The sequence below is a fragment of the Drosophila willistoni genome (genome assembly GCF_018902025.1).
Source record: "Drosophila willistoni isolate 14030-0811.24 chromosome 2R unlocalized genomic scaffold, UCI_dwil_1.1 Seg167, whole genome shotgun sequence".
Taxonomy (NCBI): Eukaryota; Metazoa; Arthropoda; class Insecta; order Diptera; family Drosophilidae; genus Drosophila; species Drosophila willistoni.
Window position 1 is genome coordinate 23,121,868 of NW_025814050.1, and position 16,839 is coordinate 23,138,706.

At 37.4% G+C, this 16,839-nt stretch overlaps 5 protein-coding genes and 1 long non-coding RNA gene across 7 annotated transcripts; 2 read left to right on the top strand and 4 right to left on the bottom strand.

The window, feature by feature from the left end:
• Positions 1-371: 371 nt before the first annotated feature.
• On the bottom strand, positions 372-2,787 carry LOC6651793 (stress-induced-phosphoprotein 1). Its single transcript, XM_002074245.4, has 5 exons — positions 2,634-2,787; positions 2,269-2,551; positions 1,282-2,162; positions 903-1,135; positions 372-833 (listed from the first exon to the last, which is right to left on the bottom strand). Exons 1-5 carry the CDS (start codon positions 2,640-2,642, stop codon positions 761-763), a joined length of 1,479 nt encoding a protein of 492 aa, XP_002074281.1. The 5' UTR covers positions 2,643-2,787; the 3' UTR covers positions 372-760.
• Positions 2,788-3,109: 322 nt separating this feature from the next.
• Positions 3,110-6,573, top strand: LOC6651820 (SET domain-containing protein SmydA-8). Of its 2 annotated transcripts, none has more exons than XM_015176603.3 (3): positions 3,110-3,525; positions 5,228-5,557; positions 5,619-6,573. In XM_015176603.3, the coding sequence occupies exons 1-3, from the start codon at positions 3,170-3,172 to the stop codon at positions 6,442-6,444; spliced, it is 1,512 nt and encodes a 503-aa protein (XP_015032089.1). In that variant the 5' UTR covers positions 3,110-3,169; the 3' UTR covers positions 6,445-6,573. The 2 variants fall into 2 exon arrangements, with proteins under 2 accessions (XP_015032089.1, XP_046866436.1); XM_047010480.1 differs by lacking the exon at positions 3,110-3,525 and adding an exon at positions 4,629-5,150.
• A 1,227-nt stretch (positions 6,574-7,800) lies between these two features.
• Positions 7,801-9,274, bottom strand: LOC6651796 (palmitoyltransferase ZDHHC3). The gene is made up of 3 exons (XM_002074249.4): positions 8,790-9,274; positions 8,294-8,734; positions 7,801-8,163 (listed from the first exon to the last, which is right to left on the bottom strand). The coding sequence occupies exons 1-3, from the start codon at positions 8,903-8,905 to the stop codon at positions 7,893-7,895; spliced, it is 828 nt and encodes a 275-aa protein (XP_002074285.1). The 5' UTR covers positions 8,906-9,274; the 3' UTR covers positions 7,801-7,892.
• A 215-nt stretch (positions 9,275-9,489) lies between these two features.
• On the bottom strand, positions 9,490-10,759 carry LOC6651774 (aurora kinase B). The gene is made up of 3 exons (XM_002074250.3): positions 10,549-10,759; positions 9,767-10,484; positions 9,490-9,698 (listed from the first exon to the last, which is right to left on the bottom strand). The coding sequence occupies exons 1-3, from the start codon at positions 10,680-10,682 to the stop codon at positions 9,555-9,557; spliced, it is 996 nt and encodes a 331-aa protein (XP_002074286.1). The 5' UTR covers positions 10,683-10,759; the 3' UTR covers positions 9,490-9,554.
• Positions 10,760-10,981: 222 nt separating this feature from the next.
• Positions 10,982-14,761, top strand: LOC6651852 (signal transducing adapter molecule 1). The gene is made up of 4 exons (XM_002074251.4): positions 10,982-11,383; positions 12,365-12,651; positions 12,724-13,921; positions 13,979-14,761. The coding sequence occupies exons 1-4, from the start codon at positions 11,341-11,343 to the stop codon at positions 14,584-14,586; spliced, it is 2,136 nt and encodes a 711-aa protein (XP_002074287.2). The 5' UTR covers positions 10,982-11,340; the 3' UTR covers positions 14,587-14,761.
• Positions 14,762-15,201: 440 nt separating this feature from the next.
• On the bottom strand, positions 15,202-15,831 carry LOC124460164. Its single transcript, XR_006954100.1, has 2 exons — positions 15,678-15,831; positions 15,202-15,563 (listed from the first exon to the last, which is right to left on the bottom strand). It is a non-coding gene; the product is annotated as an uncharacterized LOC124460164 (long non-coding RNA).
• Positions 15,832-16,839: the final 1,008 nt, after the last annotated feature.

Sequence of the window (16,839 nt, forward strand, 5' to 3'; positions counted from 1 at the left end):
ACCATCGATATAATCGAATGGAACCGATGGAGTGCGATAAATCGATGGGAATTTTTCGATGTCGATATATAGAATTTCTTTTAGCCAGTGGCTCTGTTGAACATGTTGCAAAGGGGGGTCGCAACTCGATGGAAGCATCCAACATGCAACAAAAGAGTCGAACATGCAACCTTGGAGTCGAAAAGAGAACGACAATACCAACCAATATTTTATACTCGATACTTTTGTTTCGATATTTTCACTCAGTAGCTTGTAGACAGTATTTCTTGCTCGGTGCCGCCAGAATTTATATTTGGCGCCCATCAAAAATATAGGGTTTTTGAAATTTTTCTTAATTTCTTTGATAATTTAATACAAAAGAATTTTCCACATTCTATTTACCATTTTTAATGGGTTAAAGTTTTCTCCTTGTTTTATTTTACATTGAAAACTTATTTATTAAGAGCTAAGCTACAGCATATATGTAATTGTTGTAAGAAAAATAAGGGCATTGACTTCTGTAGACAGGTGCATATCCTGTCATTAGCAACTAAGCAGACATACATACAATAGAATGTACTGATGTCTAGTTTTTTTAGTTTTATTTCTTGCAATTTCTAATGTAATTTTTAGCGTTATTTATTGTTATTTCCTTTAGTGCAGTAATTGTTTCTTGTATGTAATATACTTATTTATTTATTTATATATTTTTTGTCTCCTGAAATGTTGTTAGTAATAGGTTTGTTGTGTTATGGATGTGGATGCATCCCAATTATCCACCTTAATGTATTTGAATGATGCCCGATTCCAGCAATTTCATGATTTTATCAGCAATAGCTGGATTCTGCAAATGGCTGTAAGGCAAAATGAAGAAAAGGATTAGCAAACGGCTTCTCAGTTATTTTTGAATTAAATGTACTTACTCTTTCACAGCGTTTGGTTCATTTTGCATTTGTTCAAGAATCATGCGCATGGCTGGATCCTTCAGGATCTGTTGAATTTCTGGATCCGACATGGCATTCTTAAGGACTTCTTGGGGATTACGTTGGAAGTTCATTGAGCATTGGCGATATCCTTCAATTGCCTCGGCGTTGTTTGGATCAATTTCGAGAGCCTTTTGGTATGCTGTGGATGCTTTGGAAGTTTGTTGCATACCCTACGAAAAAGAACCCAAATTTGAAAATTTAACAAAAAATATTTCCATTTGACTCTTTTTTACTTATTGGAAGTACTAGTGGTTCACTTTGATTGATTTATAATCTAATCAAAAAGATCGTTGCTTAGTATGAACTTGTTTCTCACCTGAAGAATTTTACCCTTTCGTATGTATCCTTTGATGAATTTTTCATCGAGCTTAATGCATGTATCACAATCCTTTAAGCCAAGATCGAAGGCGGCCAATTTGGTATAGCAGGCAGCGCGGTTACTGTACAATTTGGGATCATCGGGATTGCGCTTGATGGCCTCGGTATAATGTTTAACAGCATTGCTGTAGTCACCTTTCTTAAAGAATTCATTACCCTTTTCCTTCTCCTCCTCGGCCTTGGCGGGATCAATGTAGGCACGACGTTCCTCCTCCTTAATTTTAACCTCCACTTCGCTAAGAGAGGTCTTAATCTCTGGCGTACGATGCTCGGACATGGCCTTCTCGAAGTAGATTTTCGCCTGTTTGTAATCTTCGAGCTTGCGATAGGTATTGCCAATACGGGCAAAAGATTTAGCAATCAATTTGAAGTCGGCACGATTCTCGCGACCGATTTCAATGCCTTTTTCGCATTGCTTGATGCACTGATCATATTCCTTGCGCTCAAAATAGACGGCAGCAATGTTATTATAGAATGTAATGTCCGTGGGATCATGTTCAATGGCAGCATTGTAATGTTTCAAAGCGGCTTCAAAGTCCTTCTTTTTGTAGGCAGCATTTCCCAATTCCTTTTCCTTTTTGGCGAAATACTTTTTCCGCTCTTCCTCGGACATGTCTTCAACTTTAGGTTCCGCAGGCTTTGCAGGCTGGGCGGTAGGTGTTGGAGAGGCAGCACGTTTTGATCCACCTCTGGCCGATGTATGCTGAGGATCAATATCCATTGGTATGTCGCCCTGCGACTGCATGAAATTTAGTACCGAAGCGGTAATCTCCTGGCGACCCTGAAGCAATATGGCATTTTGCGGATCATACTTTAGGCCTTAATGTGGGACAAACAACAAATAAAAAGAGAGAGTGAGATGGATGATAGATGAAGTGAGGTTATGTGTTAACCAATTGAATGATTCAACCTTTTTCTCACTTACCTTCATTGAAGGCCTCAAAAGCTTTCATATAGTCATGCAGACCAGCTGCAGCGGCACCTTTGCGGGAGTATCCCTTGGGCCAGCTGGGATTCAATTCTATTGTCTTTTCGGCATCTTCTAGAGCTTCAGCAAATTTCTTAGCCTTGGCATAAGCCGCCGAGCGATTGCTAAACAAAACATGATTCTTTCCGTCCAGTGCAATGGCTTCTGTGTACGCTGCAATGGCCTCGTCGAATTTCTCGGCATTTAATGCATTGTTGCCCTTTTCCTTGAGTTCATTTACCTTTAACCGCAAATGGAGCAGCAGAAATGATTTGAATTCAAAGACATATGGCCGATTGAGACATTTCATAATGTGTTCTTACCTTGTCCATGCTATTTACCAAAGATTTTTAACTGTCTTGCTAGTACTTAAATGTGATTTAGTTGTTAAAACACGCTGTTTTCGCGACGAACTACAGACAAAATGCAGCAAAAAAATGCCGACTTTTCTAGAAAATGAAATGTCTAGGGTTGTCGCCACCAGTGTTACATACTCTTCAACAGACGGAAAATCTCGAATTGACAAGAGCTTGAAATGGTCACACCAAAATTTAAATATGGAATTTATCGATAATTGGCGCAAAGTAAATTTTATCAAATTTAAAATTTAGGAAGACTTTTTATAAAAACAAAATTTGTAATGTTGATGCTAGTAAAAATTACGTTTCGAAATGGAAAACTATATTACAAGAGAAATCGAGTTAACCTTAATGATCGATAAGTGCCTCTATCATCAGTAAATAAACAATTGCGGATGTATTTTTGGAATCTTTGATTCTATTTTTAACTTTTTAATTGGGTACACGATTCCATTCATGCATTCACAAATTTCAATCGCAAGTGCATCAAAGGCAACAGCATGTTGAAGGCTCGCCTGGAAAACGACTCAGTCTTCGGTCGTTGCCTGGCCACCACTGAGCAAGTGCATCGCGGTGAAATCGTTGTGGAGGAGTTGCCCTTTGCCTATGGACCTAAACGAGAAAGTGGCATTGTTTGCTTGGGCTGCTATTGCTATTTACAATTCGGCGAGGATGGCGAATCTCTGGACCGCTGTGAGCTCTGTGACTGGCCATTGTGCGCCATGTGTGCCAGCAATCAGTATGAGAATGATCACCAAGGCGAATGCGTTATATTTTCTGCTGCACGTGTCACATTTGCCGGGAATGTGAGTGAGGATGGCGTCTGTCCGCAATTAGATTGCATAACGCCTTTGAGGTTAGTTCCTGGGACAGGGAAGTGCGGGGACTAAAAACACCAATGGTGTAAATTGGGTAGAAAGGGGGTATTCGGTGGTTCCGAGGGGGGACATGTCAAAATAAATATATTTCTTTTTGGCAGCAGCTAAAACATTTCTTTAACTGTGCGCGAGCCGGCCAGAGACTATGACGAAGATACGGACGGGGTGGTAAGGTGGGTAGTGCGCGGTAGACGCGGCTGTTGCCTCGGATTAAAAGGCAACAATAAAGTGCAGAAGCACAGTGGAATGAAGGATTTGATAAAAACAAAAGCAAAATATTTTTAATCCGTAGAGATTTATTAATTAAAAATATTTTTTTTTATCGTTTTTTTCGTTCCATTCTATATAATTTTATAAGTAAACATCCAACCTTAAAATTAAAACTTTACATTATCTAAAAAAAAGAGACTAGACCCCGAATAACAGTTTTTGTGTGTGTTTTTTTTCTGAATCTGGAATCTGAAAAACAGATTTTCAAAATATTTCAAAAACTGTCCAATAAACTTAATAGTTTATGAGTTATACAAATTTATAATTAATATTCGAAAAATCGGGATACAATGTTTTAATTGGATATTTCAATAATCTTTCTATTTAATGTTCACCGTCATTTGTGCCTTTGATTATACAAATTTTTATATTACAAACAAACTTGTACTGCATTTGTCGAAAAAACTACGTATTTTTCCATAATATTTAAATACATATATCAAAGTTACAATGATTCAAGCTTATAAAATAAAAATGTAAGAAATTCGATACCTTATCTTCTGTATTAACTACATTTGTATTTCCCAAAAGCGAATAAATGCAGAAGATTTAGAAATGATATATAAACTGATACTTAAAAAATACCATTTGAAAAACTTTCGTTTGACACAAATGAGAACCAAACTAAGCTGAGATTGTTTTGTTTAAACTTTAAAGCTTTCGTTCTGTGGACAAAAACTAATGATAACAATTTAGGAACTAATCTCAATTAATTGTTATTAATAGAAGTTTAATAGAAGCTTAGCACATTTTTAAAGTTAGGATTCCATTTATTATCCAATTTTTATTTTGTTTCAATTCAAAAATAAACCCACTGTGCCTACTAGGCTAAAATTTTGAGTTTATTTATTTTTTTTTTTTTAATATTTTTGTTTTGCATTTTGTTTGCCTAGGAGCAGAGCCAAATGCTGGCGGCGGTTGGCGTTGCTGATGCTTTATGAGATGCCTCAGTTAGTTAGATGACAGCACCAGCAATGCCAACAGCCATGGCAACGCTCCACGTAAATCGAACACTAGTTGAATGGAGTCCGATCTACGGACGCTACCTGGTGGCCCAACAGAACACGTCTGGTCACAGTCTACTTATTGAAGAACTTCCCTTTGCTGTGGGACCCAAGAGTCAGGGCGGAGTTGTTTGTCTTGGTTGCTATAGCCCGGAGCTAGAGAATTGTTGCCCGCAATGTGGTTGGCCTTTGTGTGAAGAGTGCTCCAAGATTGAGGATAATGTACATAAACAAATGGAGTGCAGGATATTTAAAGAGGCAAAGGCACGATTTTATAGGATAGCAAATGGTGGCCAGTGTCCTCAACTGGACTGCATTATGCCACTTAGGTGGCTATAAAAATAGAATTCAGACCCGGTATTGTTCTAATTTACAATCTATCTTTCTTTTGATGGTTTTTCTGCAGGGTTCTTTTGGCGAAGGAGCAACAACCAGAGCGTTGGGAGAAAGATGTGGCTCCCATGGAGCATCATGAAGCCGAACGTCGTGAAAACTCTGATATTTGGCATGCAGATCGTGTGAATATAGCCCAATACCTACGCGGTCCCTGTAAATTGGCTTCACGCTTCAGTGAGGAATTGATAATGCAAGTTGTAGGTATATTGGAAGTGAATGCTTTTGAGGCTCGTACAACTGTGGGTTATCCCTTGAGATGTCTATATCCATACACGGGAATATTAGCTCACAATTGTGTACCCAATACGGCCAGATCGATATATCCCAGCGAGAATTACAAGTGAGCTAAAAGAGAACTGACATTTCAAATCATTATGATTTATATTTGATCCCCTCTACAGAATCCGTCTATATGCCATGGTTGATCTCGAGGCCAATCAACAGTTGCAACATAGTTACACTTACACCCTGGATGGCACTGCTCAGCGCCAGAAGCATCTGCTCGAGGGTAAATATTTCAAATGTCGATGCCAACGTTGCCTCGATCCCAGCGAGATGCAAACACATTTCTCCAGTCTAAAGTGTGGACAGTGTACCGAGGGTTATTTACTGCCCCGAAATCCCACGGATACAGACACCAGTTGGCATTGTCGTAGTTGTGATAATAGCAATAGCAACGAGGAAACACAACGCATTCTCAATGCTCTTCAGGCCGAAGTGAATGGCGTGCAATCTCTAGAAATGGGTGCAAAACGCTTGGAGGAATCGGAGCGCCTACTGCGCAAATATAAATCGCTGCTACATCCTCTGCATTACATAGCAATTGGCTTAAAGCAACTTCTAATCGAAATGTACGGCCGGGTCCAGGGCTATGAGATGGTACAATTAAACGACAATCATTTGGAACGCAAATCCGAACTGTGTCGTGATGTCCTCAAGGTGTTGAACATCTTTGAGCCTGGACTAAGTCGATCGCGTGCCATGAATCTGTATGAGCTGCATGTGCCTCTGGTTCTGCTGGCCAAAAGTGGCTTCATCGCTAGCAAATTAAATGGTGGCGAGCTGCGTGCTCGTCTTCTGGAAGCCATTGACCTACTGAAGGAATGTGTGGATATTCTGCAACATGAGGATAAATCCTCACAAGAGGGTGTTCTCTGTGGAGTGGCCAAAAAGGCTTTGGAGCAACTAACAATTAGTGTGGAAGGACTTGGCAATGAATTGGATTAAGTCCTTAGCTAATCTAGTCCACATTTTAGAATACATATATAATTTTATAGATGGATACAAAATTTTCTCTACCGAATCATGTTTTGCCAATCTTAACTTCAATAAATCAAAAAGTATTGGAACCAACTATCTAAATATAGCATTTGATTCAATAATAATGAATTTCAAGAGGAACGCATAGAAATTTGTAGCCATTGATAAATCTGTACAATTCGAAAATTTCTTCAAAATAGTTTAAAAAAAGATTTAAATTTTTTGCATGTCTTCACTTTTTACTTATTTCATATTGATAAATTTATTTTGGAAACTACACACATACATATTTATATGTATATATATGCATGTCTTTATGATATTGAGTTTTACAAATTGCAATTTCTTAAGGCGTTTGGTTTTTGTTTTTAGTTATCTGGTGTTTAGGGTGGTCGGTAAAAAAATTACTGAAGTCGTCTCTATTGAAAAGATTAATGAAAGAAAAGGTTCAATTAAAACTAATAAAAACATATTTACGAAATGAAAAGTTTACAACATTTTATGATTAGCTATATAAATTTTTTTTTTTTTTGGTATATATTTTAATTTAGCCCTTCTCTTAAATGCTGCCACAAATGATTTCATATTCTTGCAGATAAAGAAAAATAATACACAATAACAAGTGTTAAAATTGTTAGCAAAAGATTTTCAATTCATTGAGTCTCCTAAGAGCTATTTGATGAAATTTATAGTAGTAAGTCACATATTAGCCAAAAGCCAGCTAAATTCTAAATCAAATTATAAAGTCGTTAATTTCAGAAGCATATAACTTTTGCATTTTTAACAATATTTAAGTTTGGTTTTTTTTTTTTATAGGTACTTAAAAAGAATGCTATTAAATATTCTATTTATTCTAATTCACAATGTGTTTGGGACAGTTTTTGTATTTTGATTCTAAAACAATTTCTAAATAAACGCTGAAATCTGCAAGAATATGTCCATTTGGGCCAAAAATTGAGTTTCATATGTGTTATACATATCATTTCATTTTAGGTATATTAGGTATAATACATTTATGTATATAATATATATATATATAAATATCTGATCTACGTATGCACATATTGGGGGGAGGGGAAAAAAAATATAAAATTTTACTGATTGAGTATGCTCTTCATTTTTTTTCCTTCCCTCTTTCTGTTATTCCTAAACTTCTTTCCTCTGTTTGCTCTAAATGTATATATGCATGTAATTTCAAATTGTATAAACTAAAAGTATAAATTAAGTTTTTGCACAAAAGATTTCATATACTACAACATAGAAAACATAGACAAAAAAGTGGCAATTAAAAATTAAAAAAATTTTAAATCACACTCGGAGAAATTAAAAGCTATTAACAAAAAAGTGTTATTTAATGGAGTTGAAATCGGAACGTATGTATATATATGTCCTATACACATGGACACAACCCTCTCTTAGACATCGTGACTAAGTAGAGGAGTGTCATGGTAGCGGGATGCATGATTTAAACTGGTGCACGGCAATAGCCATAAAGCCGGATGACCGCGTCCAAACACATCGGCCAGTAGTTGATATTTACGTCGATTGGGCCTGTAGGTACCCTTCTGTTGTATCGCCTCCACGGCTGTCTCATCGTACAGAATGGCGTGCAATTGATCTACCATTATGGCGGTTACAAAGAGTCCGAATAATGCGGACTCCAACAGCAAAATGACCGAGTGAATCCTGAAAGAGCAAATAAAAAGTTAATTAGTAAGAACAGTTTGAAAATAATTAGCCCTATTAAGTAGTTATCAGGTAGTGAAGTTATTTCCCCGATTCAATTCACCTGGGGATGCATCAGACATTTACTCACATTCTTAGCTGAGATTCAATCACGTTTTGATTGCATTCCTCGCATGGAGACACCCATGAGGCCACAATTAGGACCAGTGAGTAGAGAGATAAGATGCCAACGTAAATAAGAAATTGTAGAAAGTATTTTTGGTTACGTTCGCCCACGCAATTATTGATCCATGGACAATGATGATCCATCCGACGAATACAACGCTTGCAAATTCGACAATGATGGGCACGAGGCGGTCGATATGTCTCACAACGGGTGCAGACAGTCCACTCGCTACTATGGCCATTGCCAGCGGGATTATTTTTGTTTGTGGTATGCATGTCAGAGAAATCTATACGATTAGCTGGCAATGGCACAATGCCCGGATCAGAGAAGACAGCCTTGGCATGAGACATGCCCAACAGGAAGACAACCGTATTGAAGAGCACCACATGAAAGGGCGCCCAAATGCTAAAAATAAGATGCAATTAGTTTTGAATTAGCTATACGATAAAGGGCTTCTCACCTGACTGGCATTGTTGTAAGGATAATCCAACGCATGACAACATAGTCGGCATAGAAAACAGCTCCATAGGTCACAATTAGACAGGCGATGCCACAAGGATCCCGTATAAAAACCATTCCTCTTCGATTCCACGTCTACGTCCTCTCTATAGAGTTCGATATTTTGTGGTAGACTTTTTGGATTTAATTCAATTAAAAATCGAAAGGGTTTGCTTGCCCTCTCGTCTTCACCACCTCACCACACCTCGCCAACCCCCTTCACTACATACAACTAAAAATACAAATTGTTGCGCTCTCTTTCTCGCTTTTAGTAGCTGTCTTTTGGGTTTCTTTCTGAGCTAAACAAGCTTATTTGACGTTTTTTAAATTAACTATTGCACATTTACCCTTTTTAATTTATTAAATCATCTATTACTTGCGGTTGCAGCGCGTTTAAATATTATAATACATTTTCTTACGCTTGAAACTGTCATTTATTTTATATTAGTGTGTATTATATTACTAAAGCAAAAATACCAAAAAATAATATGTATTTTTTTGACATTACGGGTACTCTTGCCAAATTTTGCGACAAAACACGACTGTTGTAAATACCTTGTATGTCAATTTGAACATTTCAATCCGGTTATTAAGTCCTGTGAAATGGGAATAGCTTGACTTTCCTTGATCCGGAACAGAACAGATAACTATAATGGCATGGCTTCTTTTCAAAATTACTAATATACTTTATTTGAAATTTAAATATAAATATAAAAAAACAAAAGTTTTAATTTTTAACCACATTCTCTTTGCCGCGTTCATTAATGAGCTGCTGTAGCTGTATTGCCCTCTTGGCCATGCCATCCTTGACCCAGGGGTGTGTCATTACTTCCACCAAGCTTAACCGGCCTTGTTCTTTCTTACGCAGCAACTGGAAAAAATGAACAATAAATAAAATAATGCTAAATTTCCATTGCAAATAGCACAATTGCTACCTACCAAACCAATTAGTTCCTTGCTGCCCTGCGACAAATGCGAAGGATAATGTATTTGTAGACGTCGAATCTTCATATATGTATTGTCCGTATTGTTCGATTCAAAGGGAGCATTGCCCACCAGAAATTCATAGCATAATACTCCCAGACACCATTGATCTACACTGTCATCGTACGTCTGACCGTCGACCATTTCTGGTGGCAAATAATCCAAAGTTCCGCACAATGTCCTTCGCTTGTTGTTAGGCGTATGAGCGGACCATCCAAAATCAGCCAATTTAAGATCATCTGTGCTGGTTAACAAAATGTTCTCTGGCTTCAAATCACGATGAATAACATTATTCAAATGACAATAGTTTAAGGCATTGGCCACTTGGTAGGTGTATTTAGCCGATCGTGGCTCATCGAAACGGTGATTGGGTGCCGAACGCAAATGCTTGAAGAGCTCTCCCTCTGAAGCTATTTCCAGGGCCAAGTAAATGCGCGTTTCATCATGAAACCAAGTAAGCAGACGCAATATGTTTGGATGTTTAAGTCTGGATTGTATTTCAATTTCTCGTAGCACCTGGCGTTGGACGTTTCCTTTGCGTAGCTCCTCTTTAAACATGACCTTCATGGCTACCAAATATTGCGAGTGGCGCTCTCGCGCCAAATAGACACGGCCAAATTTACCGCGTCCCAAATGAGCGCCCATCTCAAAATCACGCGAGCTCCATTCGTAACTATTGAGAGGGGAAAAGGATGATTTCATAGTTAATAATGTCAACTGAAAATTGTTTTACTTACGGTTTTCCGTAGGCATCGTGAGACATCATTTTCAGGCACATTGTTTTAATTGGTGCCTGGCACTCCTGCGGCACATTACTCATTAAGTGTGGCAGATGGTTACGTGTGGCATGTTTAACTCGTGAATGTGCCATATTATTAATACAATTTTATTTAAATTATTTCGTTTTCATTCAGTTGGCGTCTCTTTTTGTTGTTTAAATGCGCGTTTTTTTCGAATGCCAAAAATAAGTGTGACCAGGTTTTTATGTGACTGAAACGGATTTGTTAAAAATGATATTTTTACTGAAGATTGGTAATTGCAAAATTAAAAATCTAAAATATTTACAATGTTTCATTTTAATCAGATTTTCTAAAACAAAAAAATATTTTAATCAAAATAATTGCATTACCCATTACTTATCGATAACTCACGAACTCTTTGGTATTTTAAAATTCGAAAGGTCACACTCAACATTAGTCACTGGTTTTTTACACAATACAATAAATCGCTGCAAAAGTGAAATTTAAAACGTTTTTTGGCCATAGTTAAAGCAATTAAACATATTTTCTAAAGCTTATCATCCAAAGCAATTAATCCAATAGCCCAACGATTGCCAGTGAAAGGCAAAACGGTGAATTTTCTTTGTTTGAAAATCGATTGCGTAGCAGCCAAAAAAGTAAAAAAAAAAAACGGAGCAAAAAAATAAAACAAAGAAGAAAAACTTTTTTATAGGTTTGGCTAAATAGTTACAACCACCACTAATTGCACAAATCTTTCATCCAGCGATAAGAGTGCACTTGGCTACGAATATGGGTCTATTTGGGCAGTCGTCGTCGTTTGACGTCGATGTGGGTAAGTTCCAATTGGATGAAAACAATAACAACAATAAATCGAATTAGAATTTAATGCACTTTAGTCATAATCTCTAAATGATAGACGAGCGGGCAGGCCCCCCTTTTCACATTTACTTATCCAGACAACAAAGAAGGCAAACAAGAGTCATCATGTGGTTGTGGTTGGTTTTTTTCTCCTGGTTTTATTAAGATGCTGCGCAGGTTTTCGTTATTGCGATGGTTCAATGAACTTTCTTTCATATTTTTTTGGAAGTTTCCTTGACCTTGAATCCATTCGGTTGATGGAGAAGGGGTGAGCGTAGAGACCACTTTCACCATCAGTACCCGGTATTGTTTCATTTCCCTTATTTCCATAAGGACTGTGGGATATATTCACTTATCATCACCTCTCCATTATTATGGGTTAACCGGTTAAAAGGTAGAAAAAACAGCAATTTCTTAGAATAAAATTTCATTTCGATAAGAATATATTTTTGTTTATACATAAATCATATGCTTATGGTAAATCTATGTTTAGTCAAATGTAAACAAAATTGCTGTTCCAATAATAATAATAATAATATTACTATAAATTTCTTTAATTATCATTGCCTTGGGTAGGGAAGTCAAAAAGTCCCTATGAGCATAAAGTTTTTCCTTCATGTTTGTGCAATTTTGAATATATTCAATATTGGAGTATGTTCAATCTACTCTATTTTTATGCGCTGCGTTTTGGTCTTTTTTCATGTTTACACATTTTAATGCAATTTGCAAGACAAATACACACACACGCACACAGAGAGAAGAGTGCATTGTATGTATATTGATTTGTTGTTTTTTTGCCCTTTTCTTTTGTTGGTTTGGCGTACAATGACTATGTATTAAACTTGTCTTATCTATGTATGAAATGTTTTCGCCTATGAGTCATCAATTAGTTCATTTTGATTTTAAATTCATTGATAAGCAAAGTAATAAGCAAATTTGTCTTTTTTATTGACAGAAAAGGCCACCAGCGATATAAATACAAATGAAAATTGGTCTTTGATCCTGGATGTGTGTGACAAGGTGTCGACGCATCCACGACTGGCAAAGGACTGTCTTAAGGCGGTAATGCGACGCATGGGACACAATGATCCGCATGTGGTAATGCAAGCCATCACTCTGCTGGATGCCTTGTCTAATAATTGTGGCAAACCCTTTCGTTTGGAGGTAGCATCAAGAGAATTTGAAACCGAATTTCGTCGTTTGTTGGCTAAATTTAAGAAGTCACACCCAAAGGTCGCAATGGTAAGTCTACGAGTACATTTAATGTTTTATTCATTTTGTGAATTTAATGTGGATAATTTGTTTGTATTGCAGTCAATGTGCCAAGTTCTTAAGAACTGGGCTGAGAATGACTTTAAAGGAGATCCACAATTGACTTTAATACCAAGTTTATTTCTTAAACTTCGTTTGGACGGATATGACTTTAGAAATTTGAATGAGAAAATCGCTGGCAAAGCGCCTGTTGAAAAGGCAGTCAGCTTGTCCAAGGATCCGAATGTGGTCAACAGTCAGCAAGAAGAGGATGATATTGCCAAGGCCATTGAGTTATCATTGAAGGATAATAAGTCACCAGCAAGTGGCAGCAGTCCCAAAGTTACAGCAACAACAAGTCAATCTACAACGGGCAATAGTACCTATCCCTCGCTGTATCCATCCTTTGGTAGCGCAACATCTACCACAGATGCGGCTCAAGCAAGTGCAGCAGCTCCAGAACCTCGTAAGGTGCGAGCTTTGTATGATTTTGAAGCCGCCGAGGAGAATGAATTGACTTTCTTTGCTGGTGAAATAATTCACGTTATGGACGATACAGATCCTAATTGGTGGAAGGGCTTCAATCAACGTGGCGAGGGCTTATTCCCTTCAAATTTTGTTACTGCCGATTTATCTGTAGATCCCGAACGTTTGGATATCAATCAGCAGCATAAAACAGCGGCCACTGGGGCAGACGAAGCCCAGAAAACAGAAACAAATGCCGGAGCTACAGCCGGAGCTACTAGTGTCCAGCCCGTTGAGATTGACGAAGCGAAAGTGGATCGTCTCTTACATTTGCTGCATGAGGCCAACCCCGAAGATCCATCCCAGGATACAAATGAAATGTTACGCCTGGAACAAGAGGTTCATCAAATGGGGCCACTGATTGATGCCGAATTGGAGCGTGTGGATCGTAAACATGCTCAGTTGACGCAATTGTCCAGTGATTTAGTTGATGCCATCAATCTATATCACACCTTGATGCGAGATGATCGAGCTGCAGCCGGCCAGTTTGCTGCTGGTGGCTTTATGCCTGGTTTGCCTGCCAATTTTCCTGGTGCAGCACTATACGGTGCGCCAGGATATCCCAGCGCTGTGGGTTTCCCACCAGCGCAAAGTTATCCTGGCATGCATTCATTGCCATATGGTCCGGTATCTGTTCCATCTGTTACTCAAACAGCTGGTCCAGCTCCGGCTCAAGCTCCTGCTGTATACTTGGGTCAACAAGGACAAATACCATTACCGTATCAAAACGGACACGGTAAGTGTACAATATTTGTAAATTTTACATAAATAATTTATCAATTGAATTTGTCAGCTCTACCACCACAAGCGGCAGGACCTCCAGGACATGGCCAATCCATTTATAATGCCAACCAAACCAATCCACAACAGCAAGCGATTCCCCAACAACAACAACCACAGCCTGGCTACCATCTAGATCAGCAGCAACAGCAACAACAACATCCTACTCAATTTGCTGCTGTTCCCCCAGCAGCCACACAATTGCCACCACATCAGCAGCATCAGCACCAGCAGCAGCAACCACATTCATATATGTCACCACAACATCAACAGCATCCTCAAGCACCGCCTCAGGGCTATCAGCCGGTACCCCCCCAACCACAACAACAACAGCAGCAGCCGTCAGCAGTTCCACAAGCCCAGAATTATGCTCCAAACGGTCCACCGCCAACGGCAACTATAGCAGCACCACCACCAGCTCCAGGAGTTAACCCTCAGAATTATATGCCCCAGATTTCCCATGCCCCCCACCCCCAGCATCAGCCCTTCAGTCAGCTACATCAGCAAATCATGGTTGGTGGTGGCGTCGGTGGCCCACCGCCCACAGTGGCCCCAGGATATCCCATGCAAAATGATACCGTCATTACAAACAACATTCCTATCTATCAGCAGCAGCGGTAAAACCGTAAAAAACCAAACAATATCCTTTCAAGAAAACATCCTTAACTACTAATTATTTTGCTTTAATTTGCCTGCAAAAAACAAGAGAAAATAAATAACTTTAATGAACTTCGGAAAGAGGGAATACAATTAACTTTTGTGAACTTTAAAATTATAACTTTTATTCTTTATGAAATCATGAAATTTTAATACCAAAAAAAAACCACGACTTGCTAAATTTGTCTTTGTTTTTGCGCACGAAAAAAGAACTTTGTTTAAATTTTCAACTAAGCCTCGAGAAAGCGAAAGTGTTTATTATTTACTGTATATCCAATTTGAAGCAAAACACTATTCTTTTTCTATATATATATATTTTCTTCTTCACAAGCCAAATTAAGTGTATTCAAACGAAGCAAGGTTTCTTTTTTTAATTTTCGATCAAGGCAACTTAAAAAAAAAAAATAAAAACTATACATATATACCATATTCTATATATATTATCTATTATGTATTAACTTTATGTTGAATGGAGAAAAATAACTATAAATGTATTATGTGTTATTGTACGGATTATTGATATGATAACTTTAACGAAACGAGAATCACATTCACGAAAAAGAAAACAAACAAAACTGATTAAATTATAACATAACCATTAAAAAAACATTTATAAGAATTTCATTCGTGATTTCTCAACGGGTTCGTAGCTTTATGTATCTTTTGATATAATACTCCTCATCCTGTTTTTCCAACATCAGTAGACGCAAATGAATCAATACTTGGCGATGTTTCAGCTCCCTTGGCGTCAGATTACGGCTATCCAGCCAGGACAACAAAAGAGAATAGATATCTTTATATTTGCCTCCAGGCTGTTCAATATAAGGAAATTTAGTTTTATCGCTCATCGTTTATCCAATGATCTTGACTAGTCGCAAGACCAGCATGAAGTGACAAGTATGTAACTCTTGGATTCTTGAATGAAGACTATTTGAAAGTGACTATTAAAAGACAAACAAAGAAGATTGCTCAGGTTGTGATGAATAGATCTAAATGAAAGTCATGTCTTTGGGTGTTGTTGCTTTAATTTAAGTCTTAGCTTTGCAATTGTTTACCTTGATTTTCATTAATTGTACGATTCATTCACGTATACCTTAATTTACAATTCTAAATTTCAACCGAAATCTTTGATAAAAATATAAAAATTCGAATTTATTGTGTTTCCAAATTTATGTTTTGACATAAAAAACAGAAAGCTAGAATCATAAATCAGTATTATATAAATTTTGTATTCTATCCCACGACGAAATGCGAAATAAAAGATTTCTAGGGCATTATTTTAATTAAAATCATTAAAATTAGAAGGATGAACAATAAACTGCCGGGATATTTTTAGCTGTTGAAAAACTGTCTAGTCTCTTCATGCTTAAGACTTTTTGTTGGAAACTATTGACCAAATTAGACAAAGTGTTTGTATTACTTCTTTCAGCAATGTCAATGCACTTTTATATATATTTTTATTGTCTAAATATCGATCCAAACAAGAATATGTCACCTATGCGAAACTTGTCATACGATGCGATACTTTTCCTTTAGTTGAAATTCGAAATTCCCAGACTTTTGGCAGTAAATGAAAATTGTCAATAAAACAAGTAAAAAGAATGCAATGCGAGGCTAACTTTGGCTTTAGCTATATATGACTTTGTCTTGATACCCTTTTAATGTAGTCGTCCAAAAAAAAAATTATGAAAAAAGTGAAAGAAGTGAAAGTGAAGTTTTGAATAGATACTAATTTGAAATTAGGGTTTAGATAGACACGTTTAGAATGGTTTTTGGTTTTTCTTTATTAAGTTAGTTGGATATTTGGAGATAGTTGCATTTAGTTAGGGTATCGCAGGTAAATTTAACAACGTATGGAAAAAACAAACATACATAACATGCAAATGTTTGGTATGCCTTTAGGGCTGATGATTGACTGGAAAGACTGCCAACAATTGTATAGAAAATATCATAAATTAATTGATTTTAGTCTTTGGCCTTGTCAGGCGAAATCACTAACTACGTCTCCGCCTCCGTCTGCTTTGCCGCTCAATTGTCCTTGGCCCTTGGGCCATGCCCATTGTGTGTCGCTTTTGTATTGCAGTTTCCGTAGTTTCGTAGACGTCAAACTTTGATGCCAGTTTCGATTTGATTATACCGGCGGGTGCATTTGCATTTTGTGCATCCTCCATGAAGACGGATGGCATTAATCACAAAACAGAAAAAGAAAGGCAACGG